This window comes from Macrotis lagotis, chromosome 7 (assembly GCF_037893015.1).
Source record: "Macrotis lagotis isolate mMagLag1 chromosome 7, bilby.v1.9.chrom.fasta, whole genome shotgun sequence".
Taxonomy (NCBI): domain Eukaryota; kingdom Metazoa; phylum Chordata; class Mammalia; order Peramelemorphia; family Peramelidae; genus Macrotis; species Macrotis lagotis.
Window position 1 is genome coordinate 106,244,935 of NC_133664.1, and position 21,430 is coordinate 106,266,364.

Consider the following 21,430-nt stretch of genomic DNA (forward strand, 5'->3'; position numbering starts at 1 on the left):
TGTAAATGAGGAGTTCACAATAAAAACAGTAATGAAGAAAAGAAGTATAGTTAAAGATGCAGGTCTATTTAGAGACTAAGTAAAAAAAAGATCTTATTGGTTAACAATTGAGTTAAAGAACAAATTATGGAAAAAAATACAAAATTTTACCAAAGATGACCGTAAAAAATAAAACATCCAACATTAAGAGTTGTGAGTAAAAATAAGGCAAACTTTTATTGATAAATATATATATTTATATTTACAAGAGAAAAAATAAAGGTAATTATTTGAATTGGCAAAAAACTGGAATATAAGAACAAATATAACAAAAGCTAATTGAAAAAGAAGAATCAATAGTATTAAAGGAAGATTGACCCACAGATTCAGTCATGCAAAGTGTGTAATGTATTTTTAAACAGATATATAATTCAATTATCTCTAAATACATTGCTGCGAAAATAAATTCCATATGAGGTTCATACTGACTTCCACTATCCATCACTACATTCTGTGAATCTGACCCTATCTTTCTCTTGTAAGTAACTTGTACATTACTACCAATTAATTTGTCCATCTCCTCCACTCACCTCTCACACATTTCTTCTACTCTTCTCATCTTTCCTTCTCAAATCCTCACTATTCCTGATCTTTCTCCCTAATCTTTTTACCCTCTTTTTCTCTGCTTTACTATGGTCTCTATGTCCATTTTCTCCTCTCCTTAATAAACACAAACTCCTTGGATCTTTCCTGGTATCCACAGTAATTTCCTGGACCAAGATTTACAGCAAAATAACAACTTGCACTTATACATTTATAAAAATCAAAGTATTTTACATATTTTCTCATTTAATTCTTAAAATAACTCTGTGAGGTAGGTGTTTTTATTATACCCATTTTTACATATGAGTAAACAGAGGCTGGAACCAAGATTACATGGCTAATAAATAATTTGTGGCAGGATTTGAACAGAGTTTTAATAATTCCAAGCCCAGCTCTCCATCCATTGCTTCACCTAGCCGCCTATAAAGGGTTAGTGAAGTTTTAAGTAATTGAATCTTAAAACTACTCTAAAGTTCTTAGAACACAAAGAGACATCTTTGGTCAATAGAAAAGGACATCTTTGACACTACATAAGTCTAACCCAGTGAGGCCCTTAGCCATAGCTTGTTTTTAGCTATAGTAATGAGACTTCTGTTCCCCCCCCCAATCAAAAAGAAAGAAAAAGCAATCTTCCCATGCCCTCTCATCAAAGATTCAAAGCATAAAGTAATATTGACAAAACCCAAATCAAATCCCATAACAATTTTTTAAAAATTAGGGATGATCCAATTAAAAGAAGTCCTATAATATATAATGGCGATCTGCAAATATTTTGATTATAAGGGTCCATTAAAAGCCTTCCAAGAAATGGTCCAAGATCTTGCTCCAAAGGGTCATGAGGAAATCTGCCATGTCACCACAAAGGTATTGTCCAAGTTTATGGCATGTGTAGTTAAGTTCATTGAAAGCACCTGCAGGGAACCAAAAGAAGACCATGAGTTCTCTCCAACAGATAGGCCAACAGATTTCCAAAAGGCCTCATTTCCTATAATAAATGCAACACACCTAATGGAGTCAGCACAGATTTAATTATCCTTACAAAAAATATTATGAAACTGAGGATCAGTAAAATTAAGTCACTAGTTCAAGATCACCCAGCTACTTAATGGAACAGCCTGGTCACGAGACCTGGTCTTCTGACTCAAAAAGATACAAATATAGAACAAGATATTTCCTTCCTTCTTCTAGTTAATTTTTCTCAGTACCACATAATTTTCTATGTGACTTTATTTTTGCTGGGCCACAGTCTAATTGCTTTCTTACCCCTCCTATCCAGATGTTTTTCTTTTTTTTCTCCATCTTCTAATCAAGAATATTTAGCATATTCTGTTTTTTTCTCATATGACTCAATCTCTTTAAGCAAATGATCTTGAGGTTGAAAAATATTGAATGTTTATGTATGTTATTGTTCAGTTATATCTGACTCTTCATGACTCCAATTGAGGTTTTTTTGGTTTGTTTGTTTTGTTTTTGGCAAAGAAACTGGTGTGGCTTGTCATTTCCTTTCCCAGCTCTTTTTACAGAAAGGAAATTGAAGCAAACAGGATTAAGTGACTTGCCCAGATTTACAGAGATTATAAGTATCTGAGACCAGGAGGATGAGTCTTCTTGAGTGCAGGCTCAACCTTCTATGCCACCTAGCTACCAATTGATTGTTAGCTTGAAACAATCTTGTATCATTCTATAAATCAGTTAGCATACTAGTTGTGTGGTCCTCTATGAATTTTTTTTTGGGGGGGAGATAGGAGAAACTGCTAGTTATGAAAAGTGAACATTAACAAACATTAGAACAAAATACAGAGGAACACCTATATGGATATTAGTCCTATATGGATAGGGTATTAAGGAAATACAAAGGGAGGGATACAGGAACATTTTAAAATGGACAAATAGGTAGAGGCTTTCATTTTGCAGCATGTGATTTTAGTGACAATAGTTGAGTAAAATGGGCTTCTCTTAAACTTCACTCCTCAAACATTTGCAATCCTCAACAACCTGATCACAATATACGTTATTAGCCTCCTTATGCCTTACTGACTCACCTTTCACACACTGTGTGGTCCAAACTAACTAGACTTCGTATCTTTCCTCACACATAACTCTTCCACTCCCATCCTCATACCTTCACAATAACTATTCCTCAGACCTCAAATATACTTCCTTCTCACCCTCAGTTCTCAGAATCATTTATTTCCTTCCAAACTCAGGCCAAACACCACTCTTCTACATGAAGCCTTTTCTAATGTCCACCCATCTCTCCCAAAATAATCTAGTATTTATTGAACATATGCTTTATATAGATCAAATGAAGTAATAACAGCACTTAGCACCATGCTGAGTTGACTAAATTAATTTAGGGACTAAATAAATGTTTCTTCCCTTCCATTATATCTGCTTATATGTATGTATGAGTTTATGTATATATATATATATATACATATATACATATATATATGTATATATATATACATCTATCTGTAGCTATAGCTGTCTATCAATCTATCTATATATATCCCTTTAGATCTATATATCTCTATATCTATCTAGTTTCTTGCAATAGAGTGCCCATTAATTGAAAGAAGGAACATTTACTTTTCTGTTTGCTCCCTCAGCATTTAGTACATAGCAGACTCTTAATAAATGCTTGTTGAGGGCTTCATTTTTCTTCCCTTCTCAGGGAGGGAAAAGTAGGAAGAAAGACAATTGAATATAAAATTGAATTAAAAAAATAAGTGCTTGATTGATTCTTTCTCTTAAATGTCAATCTTTCAGATAGCTTGCTTTTTTTTTTCAGAAATGGCCAATCAAGGGATCCCAAATTTCTAAATTTGGGAATGAAATGTTGGGATTAAGGGCCTCTGTGCATCCCCTATATTCCATTTTCACTTTCCCTATAAGCATAAAGTAACATAGTAGGAGTTATGGATGGGAAGGTGGGAAGACAAACACATTAATAGAACTACAAGGACTCAACAATTATACATTTCAATCAGACCTTTCATTAGTCACAAACCTGTGTTGCTTGATCATGGTTAAAGTTGTCTAAGATGATATTTTGGTTGTTATAAGTAACAATGATTTGGGTGATGGGGACAGAGCCTGTTCCCCATATATGAATATAGCCCAACAACAGTGGTCTCGTAGCAACGATGTATTTATTGTGAATGATATGACTCTCCAGTTTGTTCTGTAAAAAGAAAGAAACATTGGGGATGGAGAGGAGAGGAAATCATGAGCCACTTTTTCTCACTTTGTTCCCTTTTATTCTGTATCAAGGGAATAGTCTGTAGTTATTCAACACATTCAGTACATTTCTTACTTTCTCACAAATTACTTTTTTCTTCCCACTGAGAAAAGTAGATATTACATTATCTCTATTTGCTAATGGGTAAAAACCAAGGTACTACTAGTTAGTTCAAATAATGAAGTTAATTTCAAGGTCCCTGCCTTTATCCCTATCAGGATATTATCACAGGATAACCAGGACCATTTAGGTCACTAGCAGTCAATATATCTGTATGGCCCAATTGAGATCTACAGATTCAAATAACATTTAGTGAATTCCTGTAGTCTGCCTCAAATTTAACTAGCTCCTCTGAGAGACAGAATCACCGATTTCAAATTTTGGAAACTAAAACAATAGATGTATTGAGTGGGAAAGGAATTTAGAAATAATTTAGTCCAGCCTTCTCAATTTACAGATGAGAAACCTATACCCCAAAGGAGTAAAGTGAATACTTAAGATCATTAAGTAGAACTCGGGTCTTCCAGGACAATGAGGAAAGGGAACACATTTATAAAAAGGGAAAAATCACAAGGCAGTAAAGAAAGGCATAGAAGGCCCAATTTAATGAAGCAGTTGGATACAGTGGAGATCACTTAACCTTTTGCATCAGAAAAACCTGAGTCCAAGCCAGATACTTACTAGCTAGATGATCCAAGGAAAGCTTGATCATTCTCAGACTCAATTTTTCTCATTTGTGAAAAGGAAATAATAATAGTATCTACCTCACATATTGTGAGTATCAAAATAAATAATAAATATAAAGGGCTATATAAATAATGGCTATTGTTATTAAGGAGTTGCTTGAGGCACCAACTGGTTATGTGACTTCTCCAGAGTTACATAGCTAGTATTAAAGGTAGGATTTGAACCAGATCTTACATACACCCTGCCTGTGCTCTCTCTACTATATCATCTCTGCAAATGGTATTATATAGAACATTAACACTTGCCTTTCCAACAGAAAAGTTTGCCAAGTAATATTGTCCATCTTCATATGTATCTGCAAATAAAAAGAACATTCAAGAGGGTCATCACATTTTCCCTGACTACTTCTCATCCCTAAACTTCCCTTATTATCTTCTCCCTCTCCTCATCCACCACTAGGGTCAAGGGTACTTTAGAGGCATGAAAATAAAAACTTTCTATAAAAACCAATGAGCTAAGTAACTGTAGAAACTTATTTCATCAAATACCTTCCATCTCCATTATTCTATTTTTCAATTGCTACATACAGTGTTGCAATTTACTTTTCCTCTATATTATGCCTACACATTTGAGTATTGGTGATCATGTTCACTGTACATGGCCATTGCCAATGTTAGATTATTATATGGTCCCATTGTAAGACAGAAATAAGCAAAATTATCTCCTGAGAAATTAATTCAAGACTAATTTCCAACCAATTCACCAATGTTAGGATGTGCTATGGTTTTTAATTACAGAGGGAAAGAGTGAATAGCTTAGTCATGGAAAAAGTTACAAATTAGAATGAAATAAATATAAGATACCCAAAATGACTTATCTGTAAACATATTAAGCACAAATATGTATGTACAATGTTCACCTGTTTGCCCCTGTGGGGAGGAGGATGGGAAGGGAAAGTGGAAGGAAATTATGTATCTTAAAAATATGCATATGCATGTCAATGAATGTTGAAAAACTTGTAAAACATGTAATTGGAAAAATAAAAAAAATTAGTTGAAAAAAATGAATATAAGAAAAATAAGGAAACTCTGGTAGAGTTCAAGGTCATGCTGACCTGAGGATGCCATAAGAAAAAAAATGGAAAAGATAACAGAATTTATTGACTCATTCATTAGATGAATGGGAGGAAAACTTAAAAGAGCTCTGGAGATCATGGGCATTTGGTCTCCATTTAACTGCTTCAAGGATGCATAGTGATTTTTTAAAATTTCAAATTACATATAAAAATATTCACAGATCCATGATGATTTTGATCAACATGACCATCTAGATCCCCTGAGGAAAATAATAACACCTCCATATCTTAGTAAATTGACTTCATGAGTTGCTGTAGCTGAAATAATAGTAAATTCTTCGTGGACAGTTCTCTGGTTTGGGGTTTGGCTAATGTGGTCCTGAGACAACTAACACGGGATCATAGATCCAAAGTGAGAAGGGACCTTTGAAGCTGTCTTGTCCAATCTCCTTGTTATACAAATAAAGACACTGTCAAGAGATAACATCACCTAGGTAGTAAGCATTAGAAGCAGGTTATGAAAGCAGATAATTTGACTCCAAAGTTAATATTCTTTGTCCTATCTCTCAAATAGATAAATACATGAAGAATCTTTGACCTAAGCTCATCATTCTTGAAGAATACCCAGTTTGTTAGGACTCCTAGAGCTTCTGTCTTGTTAGTATAGTGTTTGAAACCCAGTTGAGTCTCTTTACTAACAACAAGGTAATAGAATACTTTCATGATGGGAAAATATACATGTACCTAGGAGAATTTTTAGAATATATATGTTTTTCTAGTGCTTGGGCTTACCCATGGACCATGGTGATTTCCTATTATTAATTAGAAGGTTTCTGATGATTAAGATATAGCCTGGTTAGAAGCTAAAAATAAAACATAACCATGTGCATCACATGTTTATATCCTATCATTGCTTACACTAACAATCAAGGTATTGGTCAAGCAATAATAGTGGTACAACTTTGGGCTTATTCTTCCTTCACACTACCACTACTTGTGGGTACTCAGGAAAGGTAAAGTGTATTCTTTGTACTTCAGGGGACCACTGTGTTGCACCTTAAAAGCTTCAGCTGAGGAAAACAACCACCACCAGGACCATCAAGAATAATCATTATGCTTCTAAAAAAGCTAAATCATTATGCATTCTTTTTTTCTTTATCACAAGAGACAGCTTTTTGGATAAGGGAAAGGAGATATATTCAGAAATAAAAGATACTAATTAAAAATATTTTTCTTATAAGATCTCATTCTTCTTTCTTACCATGGTAGTGGTTTGGGTAGCCATGCCCTAGCAGGGATTTAGGATTTATCTACTTTTGAGATAGAATTTATCTATCTTCATTAAAACTCTAATCATGCAATTTTTCTATAAAAATAGGATAACAGATGAAAGGAACTTTAGGAGTCATTAAATTCAACCTCTCAGTTGACTGGTAAAGAAACTGAGGCATAAAGAGTTTAGATTACTTGTTCAAGGTCACCCAACTAAGCAAGATTTGCATTTGAGATTTTCTTGGCTGCAATCTCATATCTTATCCACTATGCCATGTCATGGCTAGACCTGACTTTAAACATAAAACTTTAAAAGTGGTTAAAGAAGAAAGAAGCATGTACAAGGTTTTTGAAGGGGCAATTGGGTAGTGCTCAGGCAGCCCCTACTCACTGATGCTCTGTCCATCATCCCAGAAGAGGCAGCCTTTAGCGTTTCCTTCATCATCCAAGGCAGCTGTGAGACCCATGAAGTTTTCCCGGCTATGTTAACATAGGTAAAAATGGTTATATCCACATGCACAGAATACAAAGCACATAATATATGTTATCTCATTTGATCTTCCAACAATCTTCCCTCAGGCACTACTATTATTCCCAATTTACAAATAAGGAAATAGAGGCAAAGAGAGGTCAAATGATTTACCTTGGGTCAGATAGTTGTTTGCCACTAGAAAAGGAAATGACAAACCACTCTAGCATCTTTGCCAAAAAGCCTCCTGGATAAAAATTCATGGGGTTGCAAAGAACTGGACAAAATTGAAATACTGATTAGTAATACAGCTAGTAAATGGTGTAGGCAAGATTTGACCTCAGGTCTTCCTGACTTCAGACCCTAAACTCTATCCATTGTACCACCCATCTGCCTTTAGAGCATCTGGCATTAAATATGTATTTACAGGCAAGGGAATTCAAATTCAAATTTATTGTTGTTTAGTCATTTGCAATTCTTTATGATCCCCCAGCATGCCAATTATGTCCTTGTGATCTTCTTGGCAAAGATACAAGAATGGTTTGTCTTTCCTTATTCTGAAATTAAGTGATTTACCAAGTCACATAAGTAGTAAGTATATGAGGCCAGATTTGAACTTGCATAAACTTACAAAGATAAGTCTTTCTGACTCTATCCACTATGCTACCTAACTGATTTTCTTGGTCTATACTATGTAATTAATAATTGGCATTTCATTCATCTAGTTCATCACCAATATTTTATAGATCAGAAAGCAAAACCTAAATAAAGACCAAGGTGTGTTACCCTGCGCAAGTAACTTACCCTTTCTAGAAGAACTGGGATTCAAACACAGGTACTGATCATAAAACCAGCGCACAACCAAACTCAGCTAATATAATCCCCTCATTTTCTATATGAGGAAATTGAGTCTAGATAGATTAAGTGAATTTGTGTTATGGTAAAGATAAAATTTGAACTCAGGTCCTGTGACTCTACAGTGAGTTTTTTTTCCTACTGCACCATGCTGCTTCTTTGTATCTTTGGTCTCAGAATCCCCAAATCCTTAATGGCTTTAAAAGTATTAACCTGCCCAACATTACAGAGATTTAAGGGTAGAAGAAGGAAAGTTAACATTTTATCCAAGCTTGCCATACATCAGGCAACAGCCCTTCTCCTGTACTCTTGCCTCAGTCCTCAAAGTCCAGTAGCATCTCCAAAGTTTCCAACCAAAACCTGAGATTTATTATCATCAGTCAAAGAACTTGTTGTTAAATGAGTTGCCACACTACAGGAGAAATTAATGTTGAAACAAAGGTCCCTTGGGAAAGATGATATGCATAGAGAAAACCTTTGTCTTTCACTCACCTGTGGTAGGTGTTAATGGCAGGTTCTTGCCATGGAAGGATGTGGCCACCACGGATATGAAGATTAATGTGGTCAAGAGGAGCTGATAATGTCTTATACTGTCCTTTCACTCCTATGTCTGATCCCTATGGCAAGAGACAGGTGTAGATAATGAGAGACATTTGATTATGGTGCTTCACTTTAGCTGAATAGAAGAATTTCATATTCTCCTATTCATTTTATAGACATATAGATGCTGCTACACCTTGAACCAATATACTTCTTCCTAGGACTATCTGTCATTTGGTCCTTACCCTTCTCCAGTCTCAACTTTAACTTTCCCAGTCAGTGTATCATTTCTACTGAACCCACCTACAGCTCTAAGTAATATCACAATCACTTATTTCACTAAAATTAAAAGGTAGAGTCAGAAAAGAGTCACTACCTAACCTGGGCTTCCAGGTCTGCTCTTTCAGTGTTTCCCTCATCATCAAATTAGACCTCCTACACATCTGTAAGCTTAAAAAGACCCTATGTCTCCTCTATCAATTGCTCTTGCTCAGCTCTTGTGTCTGAATCTTTTATGCTTTCTGGAAAAGAACAAAAGTCATACAAATCTAAGCCCATGAAAATTCATTTGGTCTGATTCAATTAGGTCACTACTCAGTAGTGTTTGGGGTTAAGGTGAACACCACAATCTAATTTGGTCTCACTGTAGAGTGAATCATGGATAATATTCTGGGAAGTAGTATAGAGAGCTTTGAAAGCAAAGCTATTCCTTATACAACTGGGAAAATTTTTGAACTTGGGGATAACAAAAACTCTGAAAAAGAGATTTACAAGAAGAGAGACAAGGGGCAGGAAGACAAGGTAGAAGGCTTTTGCAATGGCCCAGTTCTAATATAACAAGAAGATAAACTAGTTTGGTAGTGATGGTAATGTAGAAAACAGAATACATATCAGAGACAATTCAAAGATAAGCTATATGGGACTTGGAAGTTCCTGATATGGTGGTAAGGGAGATTTAACCATCAAAGATAACTTCAGTCTTTGATAAAGACATAGAGAAAAATAAATCAATGTGTAAAAATAGAACAGAAGAAACCCAGGCAGAAGAGAAAACCAAAAAGTATTTGATGCAACAAAGAAGGGCAATGACTGCAACGACTGAGAAAGAGCACTGGATGTAATGGTTAGAAGATCAATGACTTCCAATCATCCTTTAGAGATATTTGATATCTGTTATTATTGACTTGATAACTACTCTTATCAAGCTTCACTTTATTTTCTGAGGGAGGGAGGAAATTTCATCTTTTCAATTTGTGTTAAGAGATCTATGTTAGACAGAGATTCTAGATATAGAGATCCAGATTCTGGATTCCAGAATTCAAAGTTTCCAGACTGAACTTCAGCATTTGCCCATTCTCCAACATCTTCAATAGTTCACTTTTTGTGTACTCTTTCCTATGTCTGAGCTTAAAGAAAAATTATTATGACCATGCTCAGTTCCTGAAATTACTGCCCTATTTATTTCTCTTCATGTTTTCATGGGAACACTTCATTTCAACAAGGACTGTCTCATTTCCTTAATGTAATTTCTATCACCATCATTCCACAGATATTTCACAATTGTCAGGAACTACATATACAGAAAAGAAAAGGTTATTGATCCATTAAGGCCTTGGGTCAGGAGGTTGGATTCCCTTAAAAGAAGCTGGCTACTGCAGAATAGTCCCAGTTCCATAGTAAAATAAAAGTCACCACAAATATTCTGACTAAAGAAAGGTAGGTGCATCCCAAGGAAAGAAATGTGACCTTGGGCAAATCACTTAACCCTGATTGCCTCCAGTCCTGATTTATATCTGTCTACTGGACCCAGATGGTTCCAGAGGAGAAAGTGAGACTGTTGACTTTGCACAGCTTCACCCTCATTCAAATCTTGTTCATATGCATGTCCTCCCTGATGTCATGGTCTTCTTCGACAATGAAGGACAAATAGTAAAAGCTACCCAAGAGAAAGTGGTGATAGAGAGTAGTTAAAGTGATTACAGTTCAGGACTGAGGACTTGAGATAAGAAGCGGAAAGAGGGAGAGACTAGGGGAAAGAACTAAATAGAAAGTGTAGGAAATGTGTTCAATGGAAAGTAGGACTTCCTGGTAAGTAGAAGTAAATAGAAGGTGAATTTATGAGGTCCTGAGTTCAATCATTAAGTAGAGAATACAGTTTAACCTTTGTTTGGGAATATGGAAGAAGAAAGGAAAGTTTTGAAGACTATGGTTTAGATTAGATAAATTTCATGGTCTCTTCCAATTTTGAGATTCTATGATTTAGTTCTTCTGGTATTGCTTGGAGGGATTTTTTTCATTCTTCTGAGATGGATGAAAATTAAACATGGCAATCTTTTGTTTCTTCTTTTGCTGCCTTTTCCTTCTCCTGTTTTCTTAATTCCTTTTCCTTTCTATTCTCTTTTAAAAAGTCAGAATAGAGTGGGAACAATCTCCAGCCAGTGCTCTTTCTCAGTCCTTACAGTCATTTTCCTTCTTTGTTGCATCAAATACTTCTTGGTTTTCTCTTCTGCCTGGGTTTCTTCTGTTCTGTTGTTTTCTCACACACTCTCTTGAAAGTTGAAAATTCTTATAAATTGTTGAGCAAACAAATTTATGAGAATGTTTATTAGAAGGAAGATTATTAATAGAGGTCATATAAAAGTCAACAGCATAAGAGATAATGGAGAAAGTTTTAGAAATTTTCACGAATTCTGGCTTGATTGTAGTTTGAGTAATTTTTGCTTGCCTCTAACCTATAGTCTGCTTTTGAATAAAGGAAACAAGAATTTATCCATCAGTTTCACTATTCTCCAAGATTTGGGCTATATTGACTTGATCTGAGTAGAAACTATTTCACTAAAGCTATTTCTGAACAGTACTATAGTGCCACGGGCATGAATTTGACCAAAGCTAATTCAGGAGTTGAAGACTCCTGAGCAAAAAAAAAAATTGTCTACCCATTTCATAAAGTTCCTCCCTGCTACTGGGATATAAGTGATTCATTCAGCTTACAAGGGCTAATCACCATAGCTCCCTCAGTTTTTGAAAAATGCTTAGCAAACACTTGACTTTGGAAGATTCCCAGTTATCCATGCTTATGATCAGGTAAACTAGAAAGATTATTAATGATAGAGTATGACAAGGACAAATATTCTAGGATTACATGAGGCAAACCTTATAGAGATCCTGACATAATTCCAGGAAGAGAGATATTATACCCACTATTCCAAAGATAGACCATGCACATCATTCTGAACAGAGGGAATATGAGCTCCTGTGTATCTTCTCAGAAGCTTACCGTATAGTAGTCATACCAACGGGCATTGGGAAAATAGGCAGTCACATTCCAGGCATTCTAGAATAAATTAGATAACATGAGAATAAGTAAATAAATAATTGGGGAAATTGATCAAAATTTCCTAGAGGAATTAGCAAGAATAATAATCACTACATTTAAGAGTACTCAAAAGGGGGCAGCTAGGTGGTGCAGTGGATTGAACACTGGCCTTGGAGTCAGGAGTACCTGAGTTCAAATCCAGCCTCTGACACTTAATAATTACCTAGCTGTGTGGCCTTGGGCAAGTCACTTAACCCCATTGCCTTTCAAAAACTAAAAAACTAAAATAAAAAATAAAAGTACTCAAAAGCAAATATCCTATGTATTTATCATTTTCTCACTATCTTACAATGACACCACGACTTAGGTGCTAAAGAAACTGAAGCATCAAAAATGATTTAAGCCTCAGATCAATTCAATGTCAACACAAGGACCTAAGGCACTAAGAATGCCAAGATGAGACTCATTTCTATTCCTCACTATTGTGTCTCAGTTTAGATCTTTTGTAGGCTAAGAAGAATCCACACTCACTGGTTCCAGGACAGGACTGATTAAGAAGGCAGAACCCCACAAAAATTGACGGAATATGTGCCAGGTTTCTTTGTCTTCCACAAACCTGAGCAGAGAAACATGGTGTCATAATTCAATGATACAGACAATGTTCTTCTCTCAGGACATTAGATCTTTGAAGTTGGAATTCAAAGGGAGTTTGAAAATCACTGTAATTCTGACAAATCTTGAGGAGGCTTAGGCTTAAATGTCCAATATCTGTTCCCATTACATCTGTCTTTCATCTCCCAGGTCTAGTTCAAGCAGGTACAGGTAAAGATATTAATCATGGTATATGTGAAATATAGACTTTGCCTTTTTTACTAGGTCCAGGGCTTTCTCTGACTTTTATGCTGATTTCAGGAAAATACAAACTAATTTTAGTCCATTCCTGTCAAGAAAAGGAAAGTCAAATTGATGCTTTAAAAAATATGATTCACTATATCACTTAACCATAAGGAAAATATTTGGATTATCAAATGGCCCACACAAATTTCACGTTCTTAAAAAATTGAAATGATAACAAAATCATTTAATTACATAGGGCTTCAAGGTTTGCAGAATATTTTCTTCACAACAAATCTATGAAAGGTAAGTGCCATTATTATTGTCCCCTCTTTACAAATTAAAAAAAAACTAAGTCTCAGAAAGAATAAGGGGCACCAACTACTTTTATAACTGAGACAAAAAGCTAAAACACCAAAAAACAGATCCTCAGACTCCAAAGCACATGCAGGTGTCCTTATGATAGTTCTTTACATAAGGAATTAGTTTCATTTTAGAATGAATCAAAGGATGAAAAAAACATTCATTAAGTACTCACTAGATATAAATTAGTATGAAAACAAAAAAGCAAGACAGGGCCTGTTCTCAAGGACTTTCCATTCCAATACAAGGAGGTAACACATAAGAAACTACCTACTGCAATTCAAAATGGCATCAAATGATGGACCCTGAGACACAGAATGGAAACTTACTCATGAAGAAGGGGTCGGACAACAGTGCTGCCATCTACATGAGCCTTGTGCATCAGTGTATATAGATAAGGCAATAGGGTATATCTTGTCTTTAGAACTTTTCTTGAAAGATCCTCAAAGGTGGAATTCCAAGCTACAGGGTCTTGTCTCTGGAGATAGAAGGAGGGAACATTCATACCAACTCTTTACCTTACTCCACTGGAAATAGGTCAGACCACTAAAGTCACTCTCTACTACAAAGCAGAGTCTTCTGTTCTTTGCTTCCTAATTCCCCAGGCTATCATCACTCTTGACTTTGACTAAGGAAGATGTTTTGATTCTTCTTTACTTACCTTAGTAGCCCTTAATGCCCCTAAAAAATAGTCTGACTCCCCAATACAAAAAATATGTCACAGGCAGCACAGAAGATATTCAGATTTCTTCTGCAGAAACCTTACATTGCTGTGGGTTAAATCCCAAAATATGTGTGTGAAAGTTTGGAGGATCATGGCACTGTAACTTCTAGACAGAACTGTGAAAACTTCTCAGAGACATAACAGAAAATGACTCCACTCTCTAAAGTCTTTTTTCCTAGAGTTTCTGGTACAAGTAACCTAATCCAGGAAATGGTCATCTAAAAATGTAGGTTATTACAGTTTGTTGTGAAGTTAAAGGACTGAAGACTAAAGAGGTTGTTTCCAGCAAAGAGGGGCTCCATTAACTCATAGGGGAGGAATGGAAGCAGAAGATCTGGCACAAGAACAAACCTGAGGAATGAGATGGTAACTCACCCTGGGTCCAATTGTATTGTGGTTCCTAGAGAAAGGATAAAAGGCTCCTAGTTGCATCCAGCGAGCACACATCTCATATTCAGCATCTTCAAAGAAACCACAGATATCAGCTCCTGTCTGAGAACAAAAAAAAACAGAAAACAGAAAATGAAAATTTTCTGGGTTTCTCAAACAATCTCAAAAGGATGAAGCAAACTTGAGTGAGACTTACATAGGATATTCCAAAGAGACTGAATTCCATCATGCCTGCAAAGAAAACCACAACTATGTTGGATGAAGCAAGTTGGTAGATGAGACCTTCCCTAGTCATTGAGTTAAATACATAAAAATGGAGAAAAGTCCAAAGATATACATAGAATGATGGAATTAACTAGTCAGGGATCTGACTAACTGACCACATAGACTGGATTCCACTCCACTCCAAGAGAAACTTCCAGGAAAAGCTTTGAACTTACCAATGATGGATTTATAGAGCTGGTCCCATGCTGCTGTGTTGTCTCCCAACCAATGTCCTGCCCAGCGTCCCGAAGAAGGGAAGGTTGAACGAGTGATCACGATTCCTCTCTCCCCTGTGGCTTCCTGCATGCCTCTGATCAGGGAAGAAAAATAAGAAATGACAACCTTTCTGGGGAGGGATAGAAATATTTTCCCTCTCAGGAAGGTCTTACAGTGAAGTTCATGAGCTGAGGACTATTCTCAGTCAATGATTAGGGGAAAGATGGAAAAATGGGTGCATAAATACAAGCTTAATTTGATGCAGAAAGGAAATAGAACAAGGAGATACATTAGCTATACACATCAGTTAACAAAAATGATTTCTTTATATGGGGAAGGGGAAGAGGAGAAGAGGAGTATATTGTACTTTAGCTTTTGAATACATTTACTGACCTAATATATCAATTAGAGTAATTCTTATCAATATGCAGTTCTTGAACATAAAAGAAAGTTCAAAGATAAGAACTGGCCCTGCAGTTTCATTCTTTGGAAATTCCAATTCTGTTCACCCACCTCCTGCTCTCTGGGCCTCAGGGAAAGAAAGGTAGAGACTCACTCATATGTCGGTTTTGTCTGGGACCAGCCATAGAGATTATGCACATCATAGTGCCTCACTGGGCTTCCATCTGGCAGGATCTGCTGACTTTCCATACATAGGGTCTTACTGCTCAAACCTTTGTCTGTTGACTCCAAATCTGAGAAAATAAATACAATGCTGTGAGAGCACCCTTCAATAGCAAGTAGTTCCCATCTGGTTCTGGTGAAGGAGGTGGCTATAGCTGAGGGGATGAGAGAGGACAGAGGATGAGTTTGGGATAGAAAAGCAGGTTAGGAGCTTTGAATAATAGGCTACAGTTCAACTGTAGGAAAACTGATGAGTTCAAACAGAGTTCAAAGACTATTAGTTTTAGAACTGGACTTTGGTAAGACTAATCCACTGTGACATAAAGAAACTGAAACCCAGAGAGATAAAGAGATATCCCCAAAATTAGAAATGATCATAAGTGACAAAGATGTGATTTAAGCCCAAATCTTCTAACTAAAAATTTACTGCTCTTTGCTCTATTCCACAGGAAATTCTTGTCTATATATAGCTTACAGACCTCAGGATTAGTATGAAAAGGACTTTATGTACTAAGCTTTGGGAGTCAGGATTTGAACGTAACCCTCTAAATTATAGGACCTTTGCAAAAATGTTTGTGTTAAAGAATTAGAAGGAAAAAAGAAAGGAATAGATAAGAGATTAAAGAGGTAGGAAGAGAGTAGGGTACCTGAGAAGTAAAAACATAAAGAAAATCAAGGAGGAAAGAGTAAAAAACAATGAACCAATTAGTTAAAAATCAATAAAATTATTAAGTGCCTCCTAGGAATGTGAAAGATGCTAGAGATAGAAGTACAAAGAATGAAGCACTCTCTACTGGCAAGGAAGTTACATTCAGTGACAAATGCTTCAGAAAATTTAATAGAATTAACAATAAGAAAAATATAATTGCATTAAACAAAACACTATTGCTTGATAAGAACGATCAGCATTTTGGAAAACATGGAAGGCAGTCCCAATTCTGCTGCCATCTCCTCTCTGAGCTTCCTTCAGGGAATGTTGCCTATAGCCATGGTCAAGAAATTGGCATTTGACCAGTCATAAGCCTTTAGATAAACTAAATATCTAAAAGACCTGGTCCAGAAATACTGACTTACCAACTTCTTCAATGCACACAGTCTTCTAAACTGAGTCTTTTAGAAGTTACTTTTTTTTAAATAACTACCTGTGTTTCCTATTCTTTTTTAAAACATACAATGTCATGTCAGAAAACTCTTAATAATCCAGACAATATGAGGTTGAGGTTAGAAAGAAGAATGCTTGCTTCAAGGATATGGAGGGGAGGTCAATAGATCTCCACATTATACTCCAACCCGGTCTTCACATATTATCAAAATCATCTTTAGACACGTAACCAACTCTATATATCATTGACCTAGACAAAAGCCTTGATGGGGCCCTGCTGTCTATAGTCTGAAAAATAAGGTCCTCCAGGGATGATGCAACCTGACTCCAACTTACCTTTGCTGTCTTATTGAATCTGTATCACAAACACAGACAGGCCCAAACCCTTGCTGAGACACAAAAGTCTTGTTCTACTTCTATGTATCTATACAGAGTGATCTCCTTGCCAGGAACCCTCCTAATCCTCAAGTGACAAAATATTATTTTCCATATATGGAAAGCCTATATTGATACAATAAACCTATACTCTACACACACACACACACGTGTGATATGAACAAAGACAGCTTAGATACTGATGGGTTTGTTACTTGAGTGACTATCAATGGGAATGCCAGGCTTCGTGTAATGAAGGAAGGCAAATTTTCAGCCCAGGTATCTTTGATCAAGTCATTCTGAGTCTAAGAAACACTCTATCAATAGAAAATATACTTACAAGGTATATAAGGAGGATGGTTCAATGTGTCATTCCTGCAGCCTGGAGGGACTGCCCCATTCACAAAGCTTGATGGTTCATTCATGTCCTAAAAATGTAAAACATATGTATATATATATATATATATATATATATATATATATATACATATATATATATGTGTGTGTGTGTGTGTATGTCTATTACATGAGAGAGGACAGAGGATGAGTTTGGGATAGAAAATGAATTATTGCCCAGATGACAGTGAAGAAATGGTTACACCTGATACATCCATCACAGAGGGACTGATTAATGAGAAGGTGGAAAGTTAAACATTGAGCAGATCAACCAGAAGGACTGGGCCTTGCTTCCTTTCAGATCATTCTGGATAGTCAAACACACTCAAGTGAAATAAAGAATTCACTTCAGTGAAAAAAGATAAATTTCCTGAAGTATAGGTACATTGAACATCTTCCTGGCAGGAGAAAGTAGAGGTAGTTGTATCAAAGAATATATGGACTATTTAATGCCTAATTAGAAAATGGTAGCCTCAGAGTCCAGAATGTCTTGATCATTTACTGACTAATTTACTTCACTGGAAATCAATTATACATATGTGAAGAAATAAACAATACACACAATAATTTAGTACATGTCTGCATGTTTACGTTTGCACATAGAATGACAAATATACAAATACACATACACACACACACACAAACACACTTACAATCCATATTCCATCAAACTTCAAGCTCTTCTCTGGTTCATTGGGATTGGTGTGGAGTTCTTGCAATTCCCGCTTCCACCATGTGGCTGTTGAATTTCGGAAAAAGTCTGGGAATGCAACGTGAGCTCTGTATAACTGTAATGATGAAAAACAACCACAAGACAAATTGATCAGGACACTGATCAATAACTCTTTGTTGTTTCATCATTTGCAATTCTGCCACTACATGTAAATAACTTCTGAAAAGCTCAAAGCATTTTTCAAAAGAATTTTTACTGAATCACAAATCAATTGAATACTTATCACAGTGGCAGAATCATCAAGAGTCAAAGTTCAATCCAAGGCTATGGATAACTCTACCATATTGGAACAAGAGAATTTCCACTTCTATTTGATAGATATTATCTGCCTATCCTGGTATTTAGGGGCACTTTGTTATTGAGTTTGTATATAATCGGTATGTCATTGTTGTTCATTTCTGTCATATGTGATTCTCTGTGACTCCATTCGGGGTTATCTTCATAAAGATACTGGAGTGATTTGCCATTTTCTTCTCCAGTACATGTAGGAGATGAGGCAAATGTGCTTAAGTGACTTGTCAAGGGTCACACAGTTTAGGGTCAAACTTGAAGTCAGGTCTTCCTGGTTTCAAGTCCAGTACACTATCCATTTTGCCACCTCTTTGCCCCATGTCACTTGTTATATATTACTATCTTTTGAAAGGATACTGAGAACCAACAGAGGTGGCATCTGCCCAGTCAAGATTAAAAAATAAAGTTTGTTCTTTGGAGAACAATGCTTCTAAGCAACTATGGAATGAAAAGTGGAATTCAGGAGAAGATTAGTCAGTGATAGGGAAAGACAGTTCTTAGAGAAATGAAAAGAGGAGTGGAGGGCATGCTAAGTAATAAGTCATAATATATTCAACTCCTTCCATTTATAATTGATTAAAGACATATAATTCATCCTCTTTGGAATACTGTCACTAACATTTCTTATTTCTTTAGAGATTCTATCAATGTAGATAGGATAAAGATTAGAAATTTCCTGCAGTGATACAGCTTAGCAATTTACTGATAACTAAGACTATTTGTGTTCTTAGAGAACCACAAGTATGGCACTTAGAAGTTAAATGACTCATGGTCACCAACTCACCACGCTGGACCATAGTACTCCAGACAAGTAGCAGTCATTTAGACTTCAAAACTGAGCAAACATTCCTTCTAAAAGACTATGTCTTCACATTGGAAGTAAAGCACCAATATTGCAATTAAATAGAGTTGCCAGTGGCTTCCTCTTCAATAGTCAGATCAGAAGCATAAGTGAAATCTGGGCTGCTCCCAAAAATAATAACCACAATACAAAGTATCATCAAAGTTTCTTAGAGAAGATAATAGAGAAGTCTGAGTTGTGTGTGTGTGTGTGTGTGTGTGTGTGTGTGTGTGTGTGTGTGTGTGTGTGTGTTTGAAAAAGAGAGTCTTAGGGAAAGATAAATAGAGAGACAAAGACAGTGACAGAGACTGAGACAGACAAAAAGAGTCAGAGACAGAGACAGAGACAGAGCTAAGAAGAAGGGACACATTATTAGGATCTTAGAGACCCCACAAGAAGGATGGTCACTCTCAACAAGAAAATTATTTATTAGTCAGTTGGTCAAAAGACAAAGAAATTTTAAAAAGCACTTCTTACTTCCAAGTCACTGTGCTAAGTATTGAATTAGTAAGAAAGAGAGGAATGACTATTGTCTCTCCATGAAGACAGTCCTTAACATCTGTACAGAAGTTAAAAAATCACTTCTTTACTGCCAAGGCTTCCATAGCCCATACTACAGAAAAATCTTTTACCTCCACTTGTGTATCCCAGTCAAGAGATCCATTGATGTTGACATTGGGTAAATCTGGCCAAACCTGAGGAGGATATAAGAATAAGAATGATATTTACTTCGAGTAAATCTTGGCTATGTGATATGTCACAACTTATGGATTTCATGAGGAGAATCACAAATAGAATTTATATGATCCCTGGAATCAATCTACTTCAGTGGAATGTCCACAATTCACCCAATCACAGAAACACTGAGGAAAAATATGAGTCATTAAAGCATTAACTCCCTGATTTCCTTTCATACTTAGTCACAGGATAGAATTATCATTTCAAATCCCAAACTCTACCTTTCCCCATACAATGTTGCTGTCATCTGGCCATTTAATGAACACATCATCCTGAAGTCCCCGGGTGAATGCAAGATATGGCTTGGTCTCATTGCCAGAAATAGCTGGGTCCTGGAATCAAAGGGTGATAGTAATTAAAGGGTAAGATACAGAATTACTCAAAGACAAGGGGGGGAGACCAGTGTCCAACAAGGAAGAACACAATCTCAACATCTGCAGTTTCATTTTGGATTTCACAGGTCCTTTTGAAAAGCTGGGAATAAATTTTTCTTCAGCTGAGTTTTCTTCTCTAGAACATCATAATAAACCCTATTGCCCATGAACAAGTGATTGTTTCAAGTGTCAGAGACAGAATTGCTCTGACAAGAAGGCCAATGCCTAACAAGCAAGAAAATATCATAACAGATTAATGCAGTCACATACCAGAATAAGGATGACTCGCATCCCAGCCTCTTTCATGCGATTGATCAGACTGGGGAAGCCAGAAAACTTGGGACTGAGAGTGAAGTCCAATTGCCTCTCCATGTAATCAATGTCAGAATACTGCACATCCTACAAGAAAAAGAAAAGGAAAGTGAAGAAATAGGACTTCAATGACAGTACATCCAAAGCAAGTGAATCTCTTCAGAAAGGCAATGTGACAGATCCACTGAACACATTCACTTCAAAGAGCAGGTTAAAATTCCTCATATTCACTTCTAGTTCACTATTCCCTATCATTATTTGAAATATGATTGGTAAAGGGTATGAACAGACAGTTTTCAAATGAAGAAATTAAAGCTATATATAATCATATGAAAAAATGCTCAAAATCAATGAGGTAAAATCTCACACCTGTTAGATTAGCCCAAATGAGAAAAAAGGGAAGATAATCAATGTTGGAGAGTTTGTGGGAAGACTGGGACATTGAGGCATTGCTGGTGGAGTTGTTAATGGATCCAACTTTTCTGGAGAGCAATATGGAACATTGCCCAAAGAAGAATGAAACTGTTCATACCTTTCCAATTCTAGGACTATATCCAGAAGAAATTATAAAAATGGGAAAAGTCCTACATGTTCCAAAATATTCTTAGCAGCAATTTTTATAGTGGCAAAGAATTGGAAATTGAGGGGGTGTCCTTCAACTGGAGAATGGTTAAACAAGGCATGCTACATAAATATTATGGAATATTATTGTTCTATAAGAAACCATAATTGGTTGTACTCTAGAGATACATGGAATGACTTGCAGGATCTGATGCTGATCAAAGGGAATAGAGCCAAAAGAACGATGTATAC

The 21,430-nt window shown here is 36.1% G+C and overlaps 1 protein-coding gene across 1 annotated transcript in view; it reads right to left on the minus strand.

The window, feature by feature from the left end:
- Positions 1-206: 206 nt before the first annotated feature.
- LOC141492847 (uncharacterized) overlaps positions 207-21,430 on the minus strand; it is a 319,801-nt gene continuing 298,577 nt past the window's right edge. The window contains exons 171-187 of the mRNA XM_074193534.1: positions 20,576-20,704; positions 20,153-20,263; positions 19,826-19,888; positions 17,982-18,116; positions 17,273-17,360; positions 15,388-15,526; positions 14,792-14,925; positions 14,548-14,582; positions 14,337-14,453; positions 13,567-13,715; positions 12,572-12,656; positions 12,002-12,058; positions 8,677-8,801; positions 7,252-7,340; positions 4,819-4,868; positions 3,596-3,769; positions 207-1,493 (exon numbers count right to left, since the gene is read on the minus strand). Of these exons, the coding sequence (XP_074049635.1) occupies positions 1,416-1,493; positions 3,596-3,769; positions 4,819-4,868; positions 7,252-7,340; positions 8,677-8,801; positions 12,002-12,058; positions 12,572-12,656; positions 13,567-13,715; positions 14,337-14,453; positions 14,548-14,582; positions 14,792-14,925; positions 15,388-15,526; positions 17,273-17,360; positions 17,982-18,116; positions 19,826-19,888; positions 20,153-20,263; positions 20,576-20,704 (1,758 nt within the window). The 3' untranslated portion in view covers positions 207-1,415. The remainder of the gene's footprint in view (positions 1,494-3,595; positions 3,770-4,818; positions 4,869-7,251; positions 7,341-8,676; positions 8,802-12,001; positions 12,059-12,571; positions 12,657-13,566; positions 13,716-14,336; positions 14,454-14,547; positions 14,583-14,791; positions 14,926-15,387; positions 15,527-17,272; positions 17,361-17,981; positions 18,117-19,825; positions 19,889-20,152; positions 20,264-20,575; positions 20,705-21,430) is intronic.